We start from the raw sequence: 23,398 nt of genomic DNA, 5'->3' as shown, positions 1-23,398 counted from the left end.
TGGCGCAAGAACAAGACCAAGACACCATGTTGTGCAGGCTGCGAACTGTTATGAAGGGAGGGAAGCTGCCGCCCGGTGACAGCGACGAACCTTTAATCAGAGAACTGGGGGTGACGACAGAGCTGGAGTACAGTGCCTTGCTTGTACAGCATCGAGGTAAAAGGAAGGTGACTTGGATTTCAAACCATCTCCGCAAGTTGATCCTATGATTGTCACACGACGACCCAACTAGTTGCCACTTTGGCTTCTCCAACACCTTGAAATGCATCTCCCAACATTTCGTGTGGCTGGGTCTGCGCTCCGACATAGCCAAGTATGTGCGATGCTGCCAGGTTTGTCAACGCACCAAAGCGCACCGGCAGAAACCGGAAGGGCTAATGAGCAGCCAATGAGCCACTGCTCTCATGGAGCAGCTCAGTGTTGACATCGTCGGGCCTTTACCAATGTCACCTCGACGCCACAAGTACCTACTCGTGGTGATCGACAAGTTCACCAAGTTCATCGAACGCTTCCCGTTACGGTCAGCAACCAGCCAGAGTGTGATAGACTGCATGATCCAGGTTTTTTTGCAGGCACAGAACACCCGTCGCTATTTCAAGCGACAATGGAAAGCCCTTTGTAAGCAGTGTGTGGAAGGGCCTCCTTGAACACTGGGGCATTCAAGACCGGCACACAGTGCCATACCGTCCTGCCGGGCAAATGGTGGAGCGTTATAACGGCATGATCAAACAGTGCCTTAGGGCCTACTGCTCCAACCATAAAGACTGGGACCGGCACATCCCAGAAATTATGCTTGACATGAGCACGGCCGAAAGCGTGGTCACAGGCTGCACGCCCGCCTTCCTTTGTTATGGCAGGGAGCTGAGCACCCCATGAACGCAGGAAGAAGGTAAACACGACGTGGAGCCTACCGTGCATTCGCAGCTGAAGTCGCCAAGTGCCTGCAGGAAGTGCTCGAATTCTGCAGGCAACACCAGCACATGTGGCTCACCCAAAAGGCTGGCTACGATCGGCACAGGCGGCCGCGAACAACACAGGAGGGCGATCTCGTTCTGCTTGAAAGCCACTTCCTCAGCGATGCTACCAAGGGATTCTCTTCAAAGCTAGCACAACGACGTTCAGGCCCCTTCGGTGCAGCCAAAGGTGTTGGACAGAATAACTTTGTCCTAGTGTACCCCAAGACGGGGCGTCGTTGTGGCCACGCGCGAGCAGATCAGCTGACGCCGTGCCACGACGCTGAAAATGTTTAGTGGTGGATTCACGTTTCAGGGGGGAGAGACCTGTAATGGTGGTGCCAGTGGACACCGAGAGAGGGCGTTACGCGAGAGCGCCATCATTATCATCTCAACTGAGGGAAGAGAAGGGAGGGGAGTGGAGTGTGGGGAGAGCGCGGGAGTGGCGGGCGGAATAAGGGAGTCGGTCGGTGGAATCTGTGTGGGTTGGCTGAGTGGGAGTGAGTGAGAGTTGCAACATGACAGTTTTAAGGAAAGTTACTCAGCAGTCAAACCCATTCGTGTCAATAATAATAAACCAATTTACATGAAATTTGTAGAATACGAAAGGGCGTTGGATTGAGTAGACACCGCGCAGTGACCGGAGCATTCAGTAGTAATGGAAACACTGATAGAAACTAACAAGGGGATCTTGGATGACATAAACAAGGCATGCAGGGCAGGATAGTCTTTCGTAAAAAGAACGAAAAGCTGCATTAGTAATAGCGACAGATGAGGAGATGTGATCTTGTCAAAATGGTTCATAGCCTGTGCGAAATGGGTATTTAGAAAGCTTGATTGGGATAAGTAAAAGAGTCGAGTAACGTTTCCTGACATGCATGTAAGTCATTTGAAATTAACGGAGGGACATCGTCATGTTTGCTGAGGCTTGAGAACACCTGCGAAGAATGCTTCGGGATGGTTAAACATAAATATTAGAAAGTCGAACTTCGTGTGAAAAAGGACATGCAAGATACCTCATATTAAACCGAGGAAAACAAATTGTTCAACAGGCTGATTTACCGAGATCAATATCGTTAAAAAGCGCGAGAAGACGGGGATGCAAGACAGGACCGGAGGATGTCTTGCGCCCGTCCTGTGTAATTGTCATCTGTTGTCGCGCTTTTTAACCATATCAAGATGCTGATTAGCTGGTAGCAATGACGCCTAGCAAGCATCGCTGCGACATGTTTCATTTGTCGTCTCGCCAACGTTTAATAGTTTACTTCAAAAAATAAAACAAGTGGTCACTGTACCTTCATTCCGGCTTCCTGGTCATAAATACTTCCATATTGCTCCACAAAGCACTGAGACTTTTCCCGGTATTTTTGTCGACTACCGCTGCTCCACCACTGCCGTAACCGACCCTTTGCATCATACTGACTTCCTTGAAGGACAACAAAAACAATGGTCAACGTAGAACGATTGCGTCCTGTACTGAAGAAATTATGTAGTGGAAATACACAATTTGGGCGTCTCCTTTTAACTCATCCTTGAATGAAAACCACCTTTTAATGATTGTATACAATTGTATTAGCGTGCACATTGAGCATATTGAGGACAATAATATTTGCAGAGAAAATTGCGCAACCCGAATTATAAGTATTGAGTGAATTGTCTACCTTCGTCGTCAAAGCCGTGTGTAAGCTCGTGTCCAGCGACGCTTCCGATGGCCCCCATGTTAATAGACCTGCACAAACGGACAGCGCAATATGTTCTTTCATTGTTTTTTTTTTTTTGGTGGGGATGTACGAATGTACTAAACTGCACCGGAATCTCGGTAGAGGCCAGTCGATTAAACGAAAAAACCGCTTCAAGGGAACGAGTGTCTCGCAGTTGGGCGGTTTTGTATTAAGGCATTGTATAAAAATACTCGTTATTCGGGACTCAAATTTTCCCACCACCACGTAAACGGAACCAAAAACAAACTTAAAACCACGGCTAGGTGTACAAACGCGTCGCCGTTAAGGTAGCATCCATCCACGGTTCAGCGTAGAATTTCATATAATATATTGGACGCGAGGACTACCACAGGGGATGCCGGCGCTGCGATCGTGTGGACGTCACTCATTGGATCCTCGTTTTTAACTTCGTTCAATACGCGCTTTCGGTGTTCATAATGTATTTTTTTGTTATTCTAAGCGTTGAAGTTGTCTCTCGGTGTGTGAAGCGCCATTTGACCACCTCGGGACTTTATGAACCTATCTATGATGGCAGGCTGCTTGCGAGCTGATTGAGCAACGTGGTGTATGCGGTTAACGTTGGTGTTTGGGCGAGTTGGTGTTCCACATTCTTGAATTCACTTATATGCCACCCGTCAAATCAATAAACATCAGTCGTAAGTCAGCGCCTGCGTTCCTGGCTTTCCCTACCGCCCTTGTCTTGTTTGCGCTGTGCATTGAAGAGCAAATTGTGTGCGGACGTATGCGACCAAACCCGATGTAAGCCATAACACTGGCTTGTTTTCCCGTTATACGTTGTGGGCTACGACGATGGCTGTGCGGAATTTCTAGATTTCTCGCGTCGTTCTAAAAAAAAACAGATAAGCCAGAAAATCTTGAAGCGTTTTCGGCTCGCACAGGCCGTACGACCCACAAGGCAGCTCGAACTGGTACAGGCCGCGGGTGCAAAAGCTTGTCGCCGCTCCTGGAAATTAATTTGATGACAAGAAAAAAGTTCGGTACGCGAGAAAGTTGATGTTAGTGTGGTAAAGAAATGTGCTAGAAATTGCAATCCGCGGTGATTTTGAAAGCGGTGATCAGATATGTGCCGTGAGGCTAGGCCTACATTCCCCTGCGCTGACCGGGTTAGAAGGCTGGTGAGTGACCCAGCACGAATGGTGCGACGAGCGGACGAAGGATGCGCTACCTGCACGCGAAAATTGACACAGGTTGGGGCAGGTATCACGATCACCAGTCGCTAAAATGGCAATCATCGCGAAAACAAATTTTCACGCGCGAAAAAAGGGGATGACAGGATGCTGTGAAGTTGTGTTAGGGATTGTCAGTCGCAATTCGTACGGTAGCGGCGGTCACATATTTGCCACGACGCTAAGCCTATAGAGTTCTGAGTATCCGGGCATGCCAAGCCGGCTGTGAGCTGTTGGGAAAGACCCTTCTTTAAAACTGATTCCACCCAGCGTATTCAGTTTGCGTCCCCCTAACTTCTTAAGTGTCCCCACCGCTGGGTGTTCCTATTCTAAACCTGCCCATTACCACAAATCATTACACCACGGCGTTTTTCGTTTTGTAGGCAGCCTCGCCTTCTGTGAGAAGTCGTGAGCTCTCGAAGTGTTGATCGATGAACGCGATGAGGCTAGAGAAATGCAGGCTAGCGGTAAACAGACAAAAGAAAGGTCCATGTTGCAAATACCATCTCCCACGAGGCGGATGTAATGAAACGTAAACAGAGGCATGTCTAAACCGGCCCCGACGGCTTTGAAAAGCGTCCATACAATGCGGATAAGTTGTCACGAAATGTAAACTCAGCAGCCGTACACAGAACAGCAATGCTCGCTAATCAAGTCAGGGCATAATAAAGGCATTTAATGTGAAATGGGCACTACTTGAGCCAAACTACAGATTGAGCCAAACTACTTCCACCAACCCTTTTGAACATGTACGGCGAAGCACGTGTGGTGAGTTTACTACTCAGCGGCACGTTTCGGTCGCTGTTGCAAGGTGTGTTTTATTCGTTGCACACGCAGTCTGGTACATGCCACACGGTGTTCCCACTTCTCTACGACTGAGAGTTAGTATCGGAGAGTCAAACGGCTTACTCACTGGGCTTTGACTGTGGGGACAACATCAAGTTACCTGTTCGATACAAAGCACGTCATAGGACACACGTTACACCTGCGTGCGCCTAGTTTGAGTGTGCGCCTTCCATTCGTTTGTTCTACTTCTTGGATTTGCTTCTTCTTCACCGTTATAGTAAGAAATATGGAGTAAAGGCCATTGCGGCAGCGAAGAAAAAGTAAATCGGCTGCAATCGTGGACTTAAAGAGGCCTTAAATAGGCTGCCGAATGTTACAATTTTGCGTCCGCAGTCACTGGAGTACTATCCAAGGAACGTCATCCCGCAAAAATTCTTTACATGCGTTAAGTATTAGCCGAGTTATCGCTCATTAAAAGGGGCCACCCATAAGGCCTGGGGCTCTCCTCCTCTAGTAGCTCCTCCGAAGCACTGTGGAAGTCACGACGTCATCGACGCGGCGCAAGACCACCGAGATAAACAGGGCATTCCATCACCCTCCTTGATGTACGTGCAGTCATTGGCTGCGATAAGCCCAGCAAGCTCTTTTTTTTTAGCACTCGACGCGCATGCTCCGCCCACCAGATTCCGGTTGCACGGTGAGCGATGTCGCTGTGGTTCGCGTTCGCGGCGCCGTACTGGGCAATGTCTCGTGCGTCATAGAGGCGCGTCAGAGCCTGATAGAACTGCGTCAGAGCGCGGCGGTGTGGCGGCAAGGTATGGTTGGTGAGCCAGGAGAGAAAGTGAAATCTTTTTTTCGTGTTTGTGCGGCCCCTGTTTTACGTAGGTGAGTAATATTTGGTATACGTTGTCGGGAAGGGGTACTCTAGCGATTGCGCGATTGAAATGGCGACCTTCGGAAGCCTATTTAGGGCCCCTTAAACTGCCTTAATGGTCGTGACGGTTGGGTACAGTTTCGCTACGTTCGAGTCTTGCGCGTTAGTGTGAACTTCCTTCATTTTCTTCTTGCGCACTGCGGACAACGCACCCTCATCTCGTGTTTGCATATGCGATGTACCTGCAGTCGTGTTCGGGTGAGAGGAAGCCTTCGAGCCGTTGTTAGAGACTATAGGCAATTACTGACTTTGATCCTCGGGTAATGCCTGCACAGGAGGAATCTGCAGCGCAAATGCAAATGGATTTCTTTCAACGACAAAAAAAAAATCTGTATTGTCTCTGCGAAGCCAGCAGAATGCGGGTGGCGCCATTAAAATAAAAAAAAAACGGGTGCGAGCGCCAGCACAAGCCAACAAATTGTCGTTTTTGGCTGGCGATTAATCGCTGTTCCCCTGTTGTTTTTTACACACACTTTACATACACTTTAACCACACTTTCACTTTACAGGACTTTACACACACTTTCAAATTTCAGCAGTACTTGGTGTCCATGGTGTGCTGTTACCATGGTTACCTAGATTTTGGATTCCCACCTAGATTTTGGATCCCACATCTTTATAAATAAAACTCCAAACAAACAAAATATGCTCCCGGTCCCCTGACGCTCCCTGTAGCGAGGCTCCTCGGTATTGCCAAACTCCTATCGTCATCTTTATTGCTTTAGAAGAGAAAAAATTATGGGGCTTTGGTTTTCCAAGGTTTCAGAAAATACTCGACAGACAACCCTAACCGGTCAATGTATAGAAGCTGCTAATTAGGCGTTAGACAGGGATTGAATGTGCGCTGTGTTGCAGAGGCGTTGTCCAACGATCAGTGCAAACAAGGCGTAACCACGGCGCATCAAATACAGTAATCTTGCAGATGACGTCATCTTTCAGTGCTTGTAACCAGCGGCTGCACTCCCAGAAAAGTTTTGAGATTAACGGCCTTTTTCATATCTAGCCTGAAGTCTACATATCAATAAATAAATAAATAAAAAGAAAAATATGCGTATTTAACCCCCGAGTTTAGAATTGGTTCTATCATTCAGAGCAGCATTGATCACCCGTAGTTGGGTAGTTTGACAAAAATACAAGCTTTTTTTTTACACGAAAAATATTTAATGTTTGGTTCGCACGAAAAACTATAAACCATTTTGCCTTTTTTGCACGACATAGGGTTCTTTGGAACTGGAAATTACCAATACCATAGGTTCCAGCCTCTGCGTTAAAAAGTGTACAAAATATTCTGAATACGCCTACATCCCACTTTTAGGCTTACCAGGGAAGACCGTACTGGTAGAAGACGCCCTGAAGGATTGCCGCCGGGTACACTGGAAGAAAAAATTTTGAATTTTTATTTTTGGAAGCATAGATGGCAAATGTTCAGTGGAAAAACATTGGCACCTAAAAAGGTCACGCAATTCTATTGATATATCTGCGCTGGAAGGTACGAAGGTACAATTACGTGTGGATGTATCTAATAAATTGCGCTCGAAATCGCACGCGTAATGGAAACGGATGTAACAAATTGGTGAAACCCGAACATTATCTTATTTTTCAAATTTCGTTTCAACAGGCTGTTCGTACTCGACGGGTTCACAATTTGCCTCCGTGCCAGCATAAATGACGTCAACTACTCCTACCCAGCATTGTGGATGAGGACGTTCTGTAGAAGACGTGCACTTTCTTACCCATTTCATTTCCACTTGGGTTGTAGGCGGCATTGACCACGGCTGGGTCAACAGCCCAACTAAATGCAACAAAAAAGTAAAAGCAGTTAATGAACGGGGAGCATGGTGGAGCAAGAGTTCCTTTTCGTACTTGGCGTAATGAGGTGAAGGTTTAACTGTGATATTTTGGGTCAACTAGCTTTGTGTTCCAGAATGAAAGTAAGTTCTTTATATACACAATGAGCGTTCAGTCAGCAGTTCTGGCAGTACATCGGTGTTCTTAAGGGCACTTCAGACCACAGTTTTCTAAGACCGGACCTTGAAGAAGAATAGTTTCTGAAAGGTTAAGAGTTCTGCAGCAAACTTGCTTTCCTTTTGCAAATTAATGCGTGAATCGCTCGTATCTTGTTTCGTATCCGAGTTCAAGCTAACAACGCGGCGACTGAAGCAGAAACCTTGGTGACTCGTTAATAGAGTGGACCCCCGGTAATGTGTAACGTGTGTATTTCAAATCATGAGTTGCCTACTTTACTTGGTTTCTATCATGAAGGTTTTCATCCTCTGTATTGTTATGTTTTTTCAACCCACTACGCTAAAGCTCAAATTTGGGCGCTCTACGTATCCCAATAAATAAACAAACAAGCAAAATTAATACGCTAATAAAAAAAAACCCATGGCAATAAGTATAAACATTATCATTGAAATAACGTATGTTAGATAACAATATCGTACGTCTAATTTTTAATTCTATCGAAATATCTTACGATATCATTTAAGAGCGATATCCGCCTTTTCTTGGGGGCGAAAAGCTATTTAAAGTGGACTAGCTTCACTGCTCAGTATAAGAACAAGCTGATGTAGAGTATCTATTACTGGCACCGTTGATGTAAGTTCTGTGACACTTTATTTTACAGCGAAGCTGTCTATGGCTGGGATGCATCAAATTATCTCCGGTAGCAAAAGCGATTCAGGTAAGAATCGCACGCTAGTGTAGCGCCCCCTTACGTTACCCCCTCTAACTTCCGGGATCGTAAAACTGTGCGTCCTCGTTTTGCCGACTGTCGCGAACAAGCCTTCAAAACCGTAGAATTGGCAATCCCACCGAGCCTTAATGATTGGCTTTATCCAGGCACTTCCAATCAGAGCGACGAACGGCACCTGCTCTTCGCTCTACGAAACTTCGTCGAGGACTCTGATCTTCACCATTTCCTTTAATTCCACACCCAATTGTATGTACCATTGGATGTATCCTACTTGTTCCCCGACTCTCATTACCTAATTCCTCTCCCCTAGACACCAAAATTCGCTAAAGCGTAACATGGCGTCTTTGTATCCCTTATACATAAAATAAATGCGTGTTACCACCACCATCATACCTTCAGCGTATGAAAAACATTATTAAAAATTTTTTGGCTGATTATGATGGTATTATCACCGCTCTTTTGTTCGTGCAGTAACTGCATGAAAAACTCTCTAAGAGCCAGTGGTGGCGAGTCGGCCATCGTTCCAATGCCCGGAACACGGGGACGAATGTCGGGGTTTCCAGGCACTACGACGAGGAGAACGGTGTGACCGCAGGCGTGTAACTCCACGGTACTTCGGCCCTGTGCGCTGAGGCGATGGCCGCAAATGAAGAGCGTGGTCACTTCGAGGAAGCTGCGGAAGTTGTTGACATGGTAGCCTCGTGAAGTGCCCGATGTGTAGGCGTAGCGTCTCAGTGGTCATATAAGTTGCTATAGGATGGTATTGGGCAACGTATATTGTTCGCACTGTTGACGCACAACGCGGCAAATCAAGATTCCTTGTCGCCCAAGTCACGAGCTCGACGGCAACTGAACTTGCAGCCATCTGTGAAGCTCTTCAATACTTTACGAAAGCTCCTCCCCAAAAATGGTATATTCTTACCGACTCCAAAGGCGCTCTGCAAAGCTTCCAAGTTGCTATGGACTACGGTCCTTTCCACCATGTAGTGACAGAAATTAGAGAATTATTTCATCAGGCTGTCATAAAGGGCTATAATATTGTAACGTGACGGCCGAGCAGATGAGACGAACCATGAAGAAGGCGAACAATCTCTACATTATTTACAAGGTGGTGATCAGATAGATGATAATGATGATGATTTTGGCACGTGCCCACAAGGGGGGATTCGCCAGTGCTGAATCGGCTGTTTAAATACGTTGGGACCCCAAAATACTAAATGATTTTCGTAAAGAGGCCGTAAAAGGAAACTTAGTGATGAATAAAACCTGAATTAGCCATTCATTAGCACCCTTCAGCAAGACGACCTGAAGCAAGAGAAAAGTTTGAATGCAGTTGTATATATCCCTTTTTGCAAACCCCACATTTGATGCGCAATAGATAATGTAAGTGGAATCATAAAAGTCAATACAAAATGCTCAATTTGGTCCTTCAAAAGCAGTTGTCTAGCTGTTGAGAAACGGCAGCAGTCGAGGAAAAAATGTTCCATTGTTTCAGGGACCTAGCACCGCACACATAGTTGCGTAGGTGAAAGTCCTGATCTGAACAGATAGAAATTAAGCCTTGGAATTCTGCAGCGCAGCTCTGTGAAGGTCACTTCGCATTGCCGAGAAGCACAAAAATGAACATTCCACCCGAACTTTAAATGTTGATACTCTTCAAATGATAAAAGTGAGTCTGACTTAATCTTGAAGATGCAAAAAGAGCCAATTAGGTATTCCAAATTGGACGGGAGTTGTGACAGCGAGATTAGCTAAATGGTCCTCTAGCTCGTTGCCCCTGATGTCCGTATGGCCAGGGACGCAAGATTGCGTACCTCCTTCACGTGCCTGGGAACAAAAAATAATAGTGTGCGGTACAATGGAGAGTCTTAAGAGGAAGTTAATGCCGATATAACTGCCATCCAATCGGATAATATGATGATGTTTAATACGTGATGCTGTACTTTGCAGCCAGCGCAGGGTACGCCAGAACCTTCTTCGGCGTCATCGGCGCTGGTCCTTCGTAATGGCGCTGAGGGGTATTGCCCACCGGTATGTCCCGTGGCAATATTTTATTTCAGTGTCTGGCAAACCACTGTGAAATAATCGTCAATTTTTTGGCGGATGCAGCGGTCCGGACATGCCAGGACAGGGAAAGCACAACCTTGCTGCCAATTTCAAGGAGCGGTGTCGCTAAGGGGCTTCGTCAGTTCGCGCTCACGACCTCCATTATTCAATGGAATACACCGGACTTTGTGCATCCGCGCCTCCACAACCATGGGTTCCAGCGCCGCCTTCTGTGCGGGCTGTCTCGATGACAGTTTACTTTACTTTGTAGACTGTGGTTTGGAGTGGCCTTCAGCAAAGCCTACTCCTACCTCATCAAGATGGCCAGTAGTGCCCACTGCGACGCCTGCGAAGTTTAAGAGACAATCGATCATGTGCTTTGTTGTTGCCCCCTCTATTCATCGGAAAGACGTGTTTTTGCCGCCGAGCTCGGCCTATTGGAGAATCAACCGTTTACAGTAGAGACTACCATAGGACATCTGGCCCCTAAAATCCACTTGGCAGAAGGCAACAAAAGTCCTTCAGAGTTTTATGAAGGATACAGGCTTAGCTCAAAGACTATATAGTGCCCAGAGGGGGACTAAGGTGTATACGCGGCCCCGCTCCTATCCCCTCTTTTTCGCCTGCCCTGTCCTTCATTCCCTGCACACCCTTTCTCCAGGGTCGAGTATCAATCCTGGTTCTAAGCCTGGATAACCTGTCGGCCTTTCCGTTCGCTTTTTTCCTCCTTAATAAAGAAATAAAAATTAATGTCCTAGGGCCTTTTTGTTTTCATATAAGACGGCTTATATTGCCATTGAAATATGCCTTCTTAGCAATAGATTTGTGTTCACAGGTGTTGCTGACTATGGGACACGGTGTCATATTAAACATCAGAAATTAGACATCAGAAAGGAAAATTTCTACGATAATTCCAAAGGAAGGCAGTGCTTTGGTTTTTGAGGCCAGAGCAGGTTGCTTGCGAACTAAGAGATTAGTGCGGAAGCATACACAAAATGATGGGTATGCATGGTCCGCGGAAAAGAAACAAACTATGCGTCACATAGTGTTAAAATGGGAGGGTATGCATCCAAAGCTAGAGGGAAATATTCGACTTCCAGGAGCCGTGGATGTAAGGGTAGTACCGAGGGAATTAACTTCAAGGCTGTCGAGCCTACGAAAAGAAGATTAGAATGCTGGTGGGCGAAAAGCGGAGGGGAATATTGCCCAGGACAGCTACCACCTGTAACAGAAAAAGTATTTTGGGCCTAATAGGTTTTTCGTGCGTACCCTAAGAACAGCGCTAGTATTAAACGAAGAGTGCAAAACATAGATATATGACTTTCTTCTTAGTTCTTTTGGTACAATGATACGTCATCATCCCGCTACGAAGGGGCTACCACTATCATCATCATTACCATCTTCATGATGTGGGCTTCCTCATTGTAAGCTGGCTTTTCCACGTTGTTGGTTTCACAGTGAATCGTGGCCGTTTACGGAGAGAGCGTGATTACAGAAAATGGCTCCAAGTCTTGCATTTGCGAAAGTAGACAAAAATATACAGTTTGACTAGTACGCAGACCGCCACCGAAGAGAGCGCGCGCCGCCAGGAACGAGCATGCGTGCGTTACGAATCAGCCGACACTTTGGGTCTCGACTTCGCTGCGTGCAGACGTATCTTTCCTGCGGTCACAACATAACACAACTAGCCCCTTATATGACGCTACCAATACATCGAGTTTGATTTACTTATATAGTTACTTCAAAGACAATAGTTGCTTTAAAGGCAGTACGTACTTATATAGCTACATGCAAAAACAGTTACTTCACATTGTAATTGTAGATGTTACAGAATTACTGTCTGCTGGCAATACAAGGCCATCTAAGAAGGATGTGCGGTTACAAAATGCGGCTATAACTTGTTTTACAGGAACTATCCGAACACCAATTTTGTGATTGTTAGCCGATCAGACGAGTCTAATATTACGGACCACAGCTTCGCTGGTCACACGTCTTCACAGAGTGGAAGAACACTGAACTTATTACGTAGTTTTTAACTCGATGGTTCTAGTACACTCAACAAGTTTCGGAAGAAATTGTTAGCCACTTACGTTTCATCCCTGTCGTAAGGCTTTCTGAGCTTCTCTAGCATAGCTCTTTTGTTATTAGCCGCTATGCTTAGCCACACAGACAGGAACGGAGTACTCCTGTTTAGTCGGGGGACCTGAAAAATTGGTCGCAAATTTATTTTTTTTTACCTTGAAGAGGCCAGCTGTCTTCAAGCAATTCAGAATGAGTGCATCAAGTACATGAGTTAGACCGATCATTCCGAATGTGGATACTGGAGAGTTTTAGCTGACCGTTTTTCACGGTCCGCTCCGCTCCGATAGCCAGCGGGAGCGCCATTGCGCATGCGCGCCGCGCTTGGCCGCGAACGGCATTGGCTCCGGTTGCGCTGAGCGTGCCGCTGATACCCGAGCGGACCGTCGAAAACGGTTAGCTAAAACTCTCTACTAACACAGCAGTATGCAAATTTCAAAAGATATTTGGTCACCGATGCTTACGTCAGAGAAACGATACCTACATCACATAAACAGACCAAATTAAAACGAAGGTACAATAGTACGCCTATATACAAAAACTACGCAACTTGGAACAAGTAGCGGCCTCACTGTATAGCCAACGTTTCTGCAAATAAACTTGCCCGTCGTGCATCCTCACCAGCCTCTCTACGCCGACTGCAGGGCAAAGGCCTCTCCCATTAATCTCCACATATCCCGGTCCTGCGGTAACTGCGACCAATTTATTCCCGCAAACTTCTTAATCTCATATGCCCATCGAACTTTCTGCCGGCCCCTGCCATGGTTGCCTTCTCTAGGGATCCACTCTGTTGCCCTTAAACGGTTATCTTGCCTTCGCATTACACGCCCGGCCCACGCCCATTTCTTCTTCTGAATTTCTACTAATATGTCCTTAAAACGCGTTTGTTCCCTGACCCACTCCTGTCTTTTCTTGTCTCTTAATGTCACATCCACCATCTTCCGTTCCATTGCTCGTGGAGTCGTCCTCAATTTAAGTTGAACCCTCGTAGTGCGCCTCCAAGTTTCTGCCCTGTAGGTGAGTACCGGTAAGATGCAGCTGTCATACACTTTCTTCTTCAAAGCATGGTAGGCTGCCATTCATTATCGGAAAATGCCTGCCGAATGCACTCCACCGCATTCTCATCCTTCTAATCATCTCTGCCTCATGGTTTGCATCCGGGGTCAGAACTTGGCCTAAGTAGATATATTCGCCCTCCACTTACATTGCCTCGCCACCTATCTCAAATCTCTGTGGTATCCCGAAGTTATTGATCATTACTTTATTTTTCTGCATATTAATTTTCAGGCCCACGGTTCTACTCGGTTTTTCTGGTGCGGTAAGCATGCTTTGCAATTTGTCCCCCGAGTTACTTAGTAAGGCAACGTCATCAGCAAATGTGAGGTTACTGAGGTATTCTCCATTAACCCTTACTCCCACTTGTTCCCAATCCAGTGTTCTGAATATTTCTTGTAAACACGCAGTGAATAACAATGGAGAGATTGTGTCTCTGTCTGACGGTATTTTACTGCTCTCTTTATGGACGATGATGGTAGCTGTGGACCCATCGTAAATATCCTCTAGTATTCTTACATAATGCTTGTCTATGCCCGTGTTCCGTAATGCCTGAGTGACTGCTGAGGTTTCGACCGAGTCAAATGCTTTCTCATAATCTATGAAAGTTATATATAGGGGTTGAGTATACTCCGCGCACTTCTCTATCACTGTCATGTATGTATGTATGTATCTATGTATGTATGTATGTATGTATGTGTGTGTGTGTGTGTGTGTGTGTATGTATGTATGTATGTATGTATGTATGTATGTATGTATGTATGTATGTATGTATGTATGTATGTATGTATGTATGTATGTATGTATGTATGTATGTATGTATGTAAGTATGTATGTATGTATCTATTTATTGAAAGTACCTTACAGGCCCAGTAGGGCATTGGGTAAGGGGGGCAAGAAGAGAAGATAATCAAGAAATAACAACAAAAGTTATACAAAACCAAGATATATAATACAGCGGCAGGTCAGTGAAAAAAGAGAAAAAGAAGATAACAGCAAGCAAGAGTGGCGAGAAAATAATTGCAAGCAATAATAACATCATGTGTGGTAGCTGCAACCGCAAAAAAAAAGAACAGAAAGAAAAAAAGAAAACATCATGGTGGTCACAGAAAGAAACGCCAGTGTTCTTGCTTGGTGGTTTTACATGGAAAAATGCTTCTGCAAGTGATTGCGGAATATTTCAGGGTTAGTCAGCGATGAGATATTACCAAGGAGATCGTTCCACAACCGTATACCGCGTGGGAGAGCAGATGCATTGAAAGAGTTTGTGGTGCGGTAGATTCTGGTGAAGCTGCGTTAACTGTATAATCTGCGTGATGTGGAAAAATGGCTTACAGTAGGTAACGGGGAGGGTCTGGTAGGATTAATGTATTTGTGAAACGTGCATAGAAGCGCGATTTGCCGTCCGATATGCAATGGTTGTAGTGAAACATTATGTTTTATTTTTGAAATACTTGAACTCAAGTCATATGATTTGGATATAAACCAAGCCGCCTGATTTTGTACGGCTTCTAGTTTGTCAACTAAATAATTTTGATAGGGAGACCAAACTGAGGACGTGAACTCTAGTTGTGATAATGCAAATGTTTTATAGGCTAGTGGACGAATGCTAGGCGGAGAAGCATGCAAATTTTGGCCCCGGCGTTCCCTGAACTGTACCATGCTCCGGTCAGATGCATACCGCCCGGTGCCGCGTCATACGCGTGCACCTGCCTCCTGTTTTCTTTCTTTTCATGACTTGTTTGACCCTATCTTTTATTCTGCTTTTTGTATAAAAATGTACACTCATTTCCTGTCTAAACTGCCTGTCCTACTGCTTTTGGGCACGACCCTTGCCACCCACCAACATAAGCCTAGTGTCTCATGTTTCAATCACCTGACCCTGATTCTTAGAAGGGCAGATGTATGGGAAGATGTTCGCCCTTTCTGTGTATTGGCATATCTTCTTTGGACCTTCTTCGTTCCGCGTGGCTGATTTTTTTTTCCGATGTCAAACACGTGAATTGGCATATCTTGTTTTGACCCCCTTTCACCCCTGTTGCCACTGGGAGGGGGGAATTACCTGGTTATTTATTTTTCTCTTGTTTCTTTTCTTGTTTGGCTCATTTTCTCATGTTCGTACCGCGTGAGTGTGGTTTCTTGTTATCCTTTTTATATTTCTTTATATTTATTTATTTTTCTCCGCCCTCTTCCACTTCTTTCATTCCTTTGCTACCCACCAACCATGATCCCAATGTACAAACTCTTCCTTCCGTTGCCCTGCCCTTGCCTTTGCTACATTTTCTGTATATATATAACCCTGAAACCAACTTATTCTGTACTCTGAAGAAAAAAGTCATCGTCCTGAAACGTCAGTAAACTTTTATGTTCATTATTAATGTCTCTCTCGTGTGTCTCTGTCTCTAGTTACCTTATATATATATATAAATATAGGGAGTAGTAGAACTTTGTAGAGTAGTAGAGCAAGATCTTCCTCTGGTTTTTTCATTATTCTATGGGTGAATGCAGCAAAAAGAGCAGAATTTATTCTTGTGTGAGATATTTCGTGTGTGAAATAACTTATTCGTTTGTGAAAGTCGGCGTGGAATAACTTGAAAGCATGTGGGGGAACCTGTATTTCTTGTTTTCCCGAAGAAACACTCTTGGCAAAACTTTTGGAGTGTTTGTTGCCTTGAAGGTACTGCTGTGCTATGAAGTACACCGTATAATGTAGGCCCACAAAACAGTTCAGTCCACCTTAGGATCTCTTAACGGGTGTCAAAATCTACACATGCAAGTTCTCGTTTTCAGTTTAGATTACAAAACCGGCAGCCGGGTGCGGTGGTCGAACCCGCTCCTTGTGGTCACCAGCCAGTGGCTCGGCCACCGAGCAGTTCTTTGTGGCTCCATTTGTCTAATATTTACACTTTCCACGTATGCGACCTTTTGAAGGATAATTATGAAATGCATCAAGTATGCCAATTACGGGTGGTTGCCTTCGCGATTGCGCAGTGCAGCTACCTTGCAACCCTACTGCCCTTCAACAGTCCCGGAGAGGGAAGGGCAAAACCCGATGTTTTAATACCGCCTGCAATTCGATATCGCATTTTCTCTGTTTCGCATACTGGCTGCGCCACCAGCAGTAGCCTGCTATCGCAATATTGTTGCGCATACATTTCCTCCAGTTGTGACGACGTACAAAGCGTTGATAGTGTTTACCGATCTGAAGGGGAAAGTGCGTGAGAAGTTCCTCAACCGATGGTGCGAAAACGAAAAGCACCGAATTGTGCTGACTGCGCATTGTCAAAAGCTGATGGTCGAACCGTCTCGTCGCGAACCGCTAACCGTTATTTCTTTTTTCGGTTGAATTTCGTTTCCGTGGGTTCAGCGTGCTCAACAAATAACTGTTCGAGTCTACTCAGCGTCACTGCAGGGCAAAGGCCTGGAATCGTGTAAGGAGGAGGAGGAATAAACGTCCTTATGAAGAAGTTCGCCTTGGGGAAGAGTCGACCCCTTGAGACCGTCCAGCTTCTTGGGCTCTCTTCACCAGCCAAAGCTGGTCATCAGGGTCCGAGCTGGACAGTGCTCTCTCCCAGTGCTCAGGGGAGGGGAAGGGCAGAGGGGGTAGGTTAGGGTTTTTATCACAGCCCCACACACTGTGGTAAAGCGTGCCCGGAGCCTCACAGAAGCGGCATTGCGAGGAGTACAGGGTGGGAGCCAGAATGTGTCATGGACGAAAGACGTCTAATCATCCTGGCCCTATATAGCAGCCATCTCCGTTGTCTTTTGTTTTGCGTCACTTTTATTTTTACTCACAGGTTTTAGTATTTACGGTCTCATCAACGATTAAATAATTTCTTTTCTGGCACTCGTTGCCCGTGTTGGCCTTGTGCCACTAAACACCTATCATCATCATCCTCAATAGAACCACACTTCGGACGATACACAACTGACTCACACAACAGACACACTGAAGTCACCCTTGCTAGGCTACGGATAGGCCACACACACGTAACGCACTCCCACCTGCTCACTGGATCTTCGAGACACATGTGTAGCAGGTGTGGGGAGGGCCTATCCGTAGTTCACATCCTAATCACATGGAAGGCACTTGACACAGCACGAGACAAACATTTCCCTGAGCTCTACAGATGACACATTCCACTGCACCCATGACACTTTCTAGCGGACGACGCAATTTTTTCTGTCCAACGTGTTTTAAAGTTCTTAGCAGAGATAAATTTTTTACAGCTCTTATCTTATCACGCATAATCATCTTGGCCGTACACACCAGCAATTTCTATTGTCTTTTGGTTCGTATCACTTTTACTTTTATACACTGGTTTTGATATCTTTGATTACATCACTCACTAAATAACTCGTTCTTTGGCGCTCTTTGCCTATGTTTGCCTTGCGCCACTAAACATCAACCATCATCATCAACATCATCATCGTCATCACATCATCATCAGGACTCCACCATCAACCTCCAACCGCTCCCGTTCTGCGCCATTCGAGTCCATTCTGTGCCCCCGAACTTCCTTACTTCATCGCTCCATCGTGTTATTGCCTGTCAGTTTCTTGACTTCCTTTTTGGTGGCCGGTGGCCGCCACTACGTTTCCCTGCTGATCCCCCGGTTGTCCGTTCTTATTATATGACCAGCCCAAGCACATTTTCAATTTCAATTATGATTTAATCGTGTTTGTTCTGTGATCCAGGAAGCTCGTTTCCTGTCCCTAAGTGTTGCTCCTCTCATTTGTCGTTCTATGACCCGTTGTGCTGACCTAAATTTGCTTTCCAGTTGTTTAGTGAGGCGCCAAGCTTCAGCTCTATATATTTGGTATTTTTACGTAACTAGCATCGCTGGTCAGTGTACTACTTAGCAGGTTGAGGAGTACTTACGTATTTATAGATGTTGTCAAGGTACATTGAGTTCAGTAGCCACTGTGGATAGGCAATTTTTCTTCCCATTTCCTGCAACTAAAAAAAGATTTGTCCTTCAAGATCTTAAGAGAATAAATATGTTTCTAGCTGATGACCCGGACAGGTACTGTTGGGAGCGACCACTTCATTCACAAACTAACGCTCCCACATCCAGTTGGCCAGTGCCGAATCAGAACTGCCAATCTCCCCAACTGGTCTAACTTCTGACAGGATCCGACAATCCTACCATAACCAAAAAAGAGCATTTAGTTATGGTCGCAGCGCTTATACGACCTACAGAAGGCCCATACTATGTTCACAGCCCTAATTTCTGATACCTCAATGGTCGGCAGCTACCTCGAACACCTCTGCGCTGCCAGAAGAGGCCTGGTGAACAGGTGGTGGTGCCAAAAGTACGCCGGACTATAAAACGAAAAATTGCTACGATCACTCAGCAAGCCTTTAATTACGCCCAAAAATTGCCTCCCACAATGGGCACTCAATTGTGGGGCACTCACGACCCAGCGGACTTTGTGCATACTGAGACACCTTCAGGGCTCGTCATCATCAAAGACATCCACGGCCCAACATGTCACCCGCCTCTCGCACAACCATCCGTCCACGCCTGACCAACTGTCCGGCAACGTACGCACCAAGATTTTCGGGGATGATACAACAGCAATCAACCATCCAGATTACATGGGTGCGGCAAACCCCGCTCTCGAAACCCCGTTCATTATCACCAAACTGGCTCAAGCCTTCGCCAAGTTAACCCTCAGCACGGAACCAGACCCATGACCAGATAACGGAACCCGAAAAAGAACTCCAGGAGTCGCTACCGTAGTGCTATAACCATCACTTGACTCAGGGCATGGTAGCGGGGCACTGGCGACATGCTGTGATAACTCTATTATCCAAGTCTAACAAGCCCATAGCCATCGATAACCTGCGCCCTAGCTCTCTAACATCGTGCGTCGGCAAGTTGTTCGAGTTCGAGCACCTCGTTGCACGCCGGCTCACCGACTACTTTGAGGAGAGAGGTATTCTGATGTCTCGTTTTAGATCTCATTTGTCCACTCCAGATGTCCATTTACCACTAAAAGAGCTCATTATCAACAACCTGAGTAAGAATCAACCTAGCTCTATCTTAGCACTTGACGTACAGGTTGCGTTTAATAATGCCACCCATACAGCCATCCTCAACAGGTTGCAAACAGTCAATTGTAGAGCCGCCGAACCCAAATATGTGCGTGAGTTTCTCACAGGTCGCAGCACCACCCTTCACTTGGGTCCCCAAGTCTCTGGCAAGTTCAGCACACCAGTCAAAGGTACTTCCGCCCCCCCCACCCCCGAAGACTCGGTGATTTAACCTATGCTGTTCAACACTGCTCTAGGGGGGTTACTAGCCCAGCTCAGTTCCATGGAGGATTTTTCCCACGCACTGTGATCCGACGACTTAGCACTGCGGATCGCTAAAGGGTCCTCAGGCCACCAGCAAGATCTTCTACAACGAGTAATCGACACCATATTGGCATTCCTGCAAACGAGCGACCTAATGTGCGCACCTTCTGAATCTGCCGCACTCATCATGCGCTTGCGGGATCGGGGGCGATTGGCTGCACCGACTCCAGATGCAATAGTCACCATAGGGCACAGTTGTTCTTACAGTGCAAACGCTCCGATTCCTGAAACTTTCCTACCACCATGACGCTACTGGAGCAGAAATGCTTCCTACTCTTCAATAGATTGTGGCCCGGCTGGCTCATCTTATTCAACGCATGTCCTCCCTCCATCATGGACTCAAAGAAGCAGACAAATCGATACTTCTTCAGGCCATGCTGATCAGCAGAATCACTTATGGGACACCCTACGTGGCTCCCAAGACCAAAGAAAGAAGAAAAATGATTCGCAATATAATGATTCGCAAACCCTACAAAACAGATCTTGGGCTACCAGTCTTCAAATCGACAGACCGCCTCCTCCACCTGGGCTTGCATAAAACCCTGACTGAAGTAATTGAAGCCCACAAGAACTGTCAGAAGCAACGACCTTGAGTAACTGCTGCAGGGTAACCCAACGAAAACAGTAGCCCAACGTGCTAAGCACGTAGGGTTGCTCCTTTCCACCAACAATCTACACCCTGCAGAGCATGACAGCGATCCCGTGAGCTGCCGTACGGAGCGTCCAGTTCCAAAGTACATGCATCCGATTTGCAATGCTGGCCACCGGCGACACCGCGCACAGTTTCTTACAGCAAGGTATATATGTTACAGAAACCGAAGCATGCTACACGGACGCCGCGAGCTACCGCTTCCGAACGCACACGCGGCGGCCATGGTCAGGACGAATGGTAGCACACTGCCAACAGCAACATTTCTTACCGGCTCTACAAGTAGAGCTGAAGAAACGATCATCGTCTTAGCGCTGGTGCAAGCGCGGACCTCCAACGTTACCGGGCTCACCGACTCAAAGGCAGTCTGCCGATGGTTTGCAACGAGGAATATCACCGCCCTCTCAGCTACCATCTTCCAGCAACGACCAGAACTGCCCCAGACCCGCATTGTATGGATCCCCACCCATGCATCTCTATCTTTCCCAGGGAATGAGGTGGCGCATACCACTGCCCGCAATCTTACCCACCGGGCATTCAGAGAAGGAAACCACTTAGCTGCCGTCCGGTCCTGCATCCCCTCTCCCAAAATTACTCCGACATCCTCCGTCACTAACGAGCTTCCAGCCAGGCCGTACTGCCGACACAGACACCCGTAGGTGTGACCAACGGATGAATTTGGCGACGACTCCAGATCGATACTTACCATCCCAACTCCGTTGACATTCCCCTACCGCATACCCCCCGACGACTCCTTAAACTGCCCGGAACTCCAAATACAGGGACGTACGTGGTGTGGATATGCCCTGCCACCCCCCATGCCCCCCCCCCACCCCCCCCCCTTTCCCGACACAGCCTGCAACAGTGCAAGAGCTTGCTGCGCCGTGGCCAGCTTGCGGATCAGCAGTTTCTTGTGACGGGCGCCCGCGTCGCCACAGCACAGTGGGGACTACCGGACTAGGATGTTTAATAAACCGCAGTCGCACTCGATGGAATAATAAAAACGTTTTCCAATCCAATTCCATAGCTCATTTACGTCGCTTTCCAACTACTGCTCAAGGTATCCACTGCCCGAGCAACGCTCAGAGAAAACGGCCCGGCCTCGCTCTCATTCATGGCCAAGCTCGCATGCACCAGCGAGTCACGTGGTCAGGCGCAAACAAGCAGCGGAGAGCGCATGCGCGAAGCCGGCAGCGGAGGCGGCAGCGGCGCACGCGACCGTTTCTTTGTTTTCTCTGTGGGGCGAGTGCGGACGTCGGCAGACCTCGGTCGCGGGAGCGTGGCCCGGCATGTCACGTGATGCGTTGCCATGGGTAAAGCGAATCTGCGGTCAAATGATGGTCAAACCTGCCGCGACAGCAAACCGCTTTAACGAGATTAGTAAAGCTTTGCTTTCAAAATAGCAGTTTGTCTCAAAAGAAGGAGTTAAATCTTTGCTTTAAAAACAACCGAACTTGGTGGACGCGTGCTAACGCGCATGGTTTCATAAGTCGAAATAAAACTTCCCTCAGACCTCATCTTGGCCCGATAAACGCAGCAAGCGGTGCAAGCACCTACATACGCCCGGAGGGGAAAGACGCAGCGCCCTTCGGTGACCTCTCTGTAGCCTAGAGACAGCTTCGCTGCAAAAAATAGCTGTGCACCAGGGCGCCATACTCTACTTTATTTCGTACCTTTAACTTTGCTTCATATCTGGTGTCGGCGTCCATCCACGTGGTGTTTTGGAGTGTTTCGTTGAAAACGCCTTTCAACACATCAATGATACCTTCAACCTGAAAAGCAGTTCGTAGCTTTCCAACGAAGCACTGTTCACTTGCTAGCCGCGATTGCAGGAATGAGACGTCGTTATCTCATACGCTTGGTTTTATTATCTGATAAAGAAGTCAGGCTAAAAGACTGAAAACAAAAATGAGAAATACATGCAACAGACGTCTCATGGTCTGCTGCACGTGCACGGGCTAAATGCGGCAGTCAGGTACACCTCCTGCCCAGTTCTCAGTTTTACAAATAGAAACCGTAACACCAGAAGCAGTATTTCACGAACTTCAAATAAACACTTCGAAAAACTCGTAAACAATAAGAGTTTCGTGCCGGGACATAATCCCTCTTGGTTAAAAGTAATGGCGCACTAAAACTGGCTTTTGTCGCATCAAGAGAGAAAAACACTTGTAAATGTAACAACTGTACGCAGGAAGTGCGGATGCTATCGCTTTAAAAGTGTAAAGAGATGAACTAACAGTAAAGACATAAACGCTGACCTTGAAGTTTTATTCTGCCTGTACATCTTTGTGTGGGTGTTAAGAACACTGATCTTGATTCCTTATTTCAAGCTACAGTGACAGCTTAATTTGTCGGCAGATTGTTAAGAATACCAGGTACTTGATGGGCGATGTTCTACTTCCCGTAGTTTGTTGTTGTTGTTTGGCGTATTTGGTGTTTCTATCATCTGAAACTGTTTTCCACGTTTTCTTCCGAATTATTTTGTTGAACCTTATTCTCATATCATCTTTGCAGTTATCTCAAACAGCATAGGTGGTCTTCCGTTAAAACTGCATACGCAATTGTGGGAGGAACTGATCGGTGTTATTAATGTCTACTGAGACCTTGTTCATACTTTCGGAGTATTTTTGCACAGAATTACAAGCTTAAAGTAATTTCTCGACGCTGTTATTCCCCAAGATAATATAACTTAAGCAACTCGGCGTAGAAACGAATAGAGTACAAATTTTCGGCAGGGGCAAAATTATATGCCTGGATTATTTACGTGTGTTGTTCAGCCTAAACCCTCCTGGTGCCGTACTGGCAGGACTTTTCCTTCCCTAACTCTGTCGATAGAATGTCCTTCAAAATTGATGTTTACGACAGCATGCATTACTTTTTTCATGGGGCGAAAAATTACACATGTTGTTTTTCAAGTGCTTACCTGCCTCTT

General features: G+C 46.5%; 1 protein-coding gene across 2 annotated transcripts in view; it reads right to left on the bottom strand.

Annotated features, from left to right (window-relative positions):
• The window catches only part of LOC144163096 (neprilysin-1-like), a 68,973-nt gene that overhangs the window by 6,490 nt on the left and 39,085 nt on the right, over positions 1 to 23,398 (bottom strand). For both annotated transcript variants that reach the window (XR_013320828.1, XM_077693897.1), the window contains exons 10-16: positions 22,140 to 22,238; positions 18,336 to 18,413; positions 12,412 to 12,524; positions 7,314 to 7,372; positions 6,902 to 6,953; positions 2,615 to 2,682; positions 2,249 to 2,379 (exon numbers count right to left, since the gene is read on the bottom strand). Coding sequence is in view for 1 of the 2 variants with exons in the window: in XM_077693897.1 (XP_077550023.1) it covers positions 2,249 to 2,379; positions 2,615 to 2,682; positions 6,902 to 6,953; positions 7,314 to 7,372; positions 12,412 to 12,524; positions 18,336 to 18,413; positions 22,140 to 22,238 (600 nt within the window). In the remaining variant the exon portion in view is untranslated. The remainder of the gene's footprint in view (positions 1 to 2,248; positions 2,380 to 2,614; positions 2,683 to 6,901; positions 6,954 to 7,313; positions 7,373 to 12,411; positions 12,525 to 18,335; positions 18,414 to 22,139; positions 22,239 to 23,398) is intronic.

This window comes from Haemaphysalis longicornis, unplaced genomic scaffold (genome assembly GCF_048455015.1).
Source record: "Haemaphysalis longicornis isolate Haplotype H1 unplaced genomic scaffold, Haemaphysalis longicornis Haplotype H1 scaffold_12, whole genome shotgun sequence".
Classification (NCBI taxonomy): Eukaryota; Metazoa; Arthropoda; class Arachnida; order Ixodida; family Ixodidae; genus Haemaphysalis; species Haemaphysalis longicornis.
Note: the sequence above shows the minus strand (reverse complement) of the source record. Positions and strands in the feature narration are given on the sequence as shown.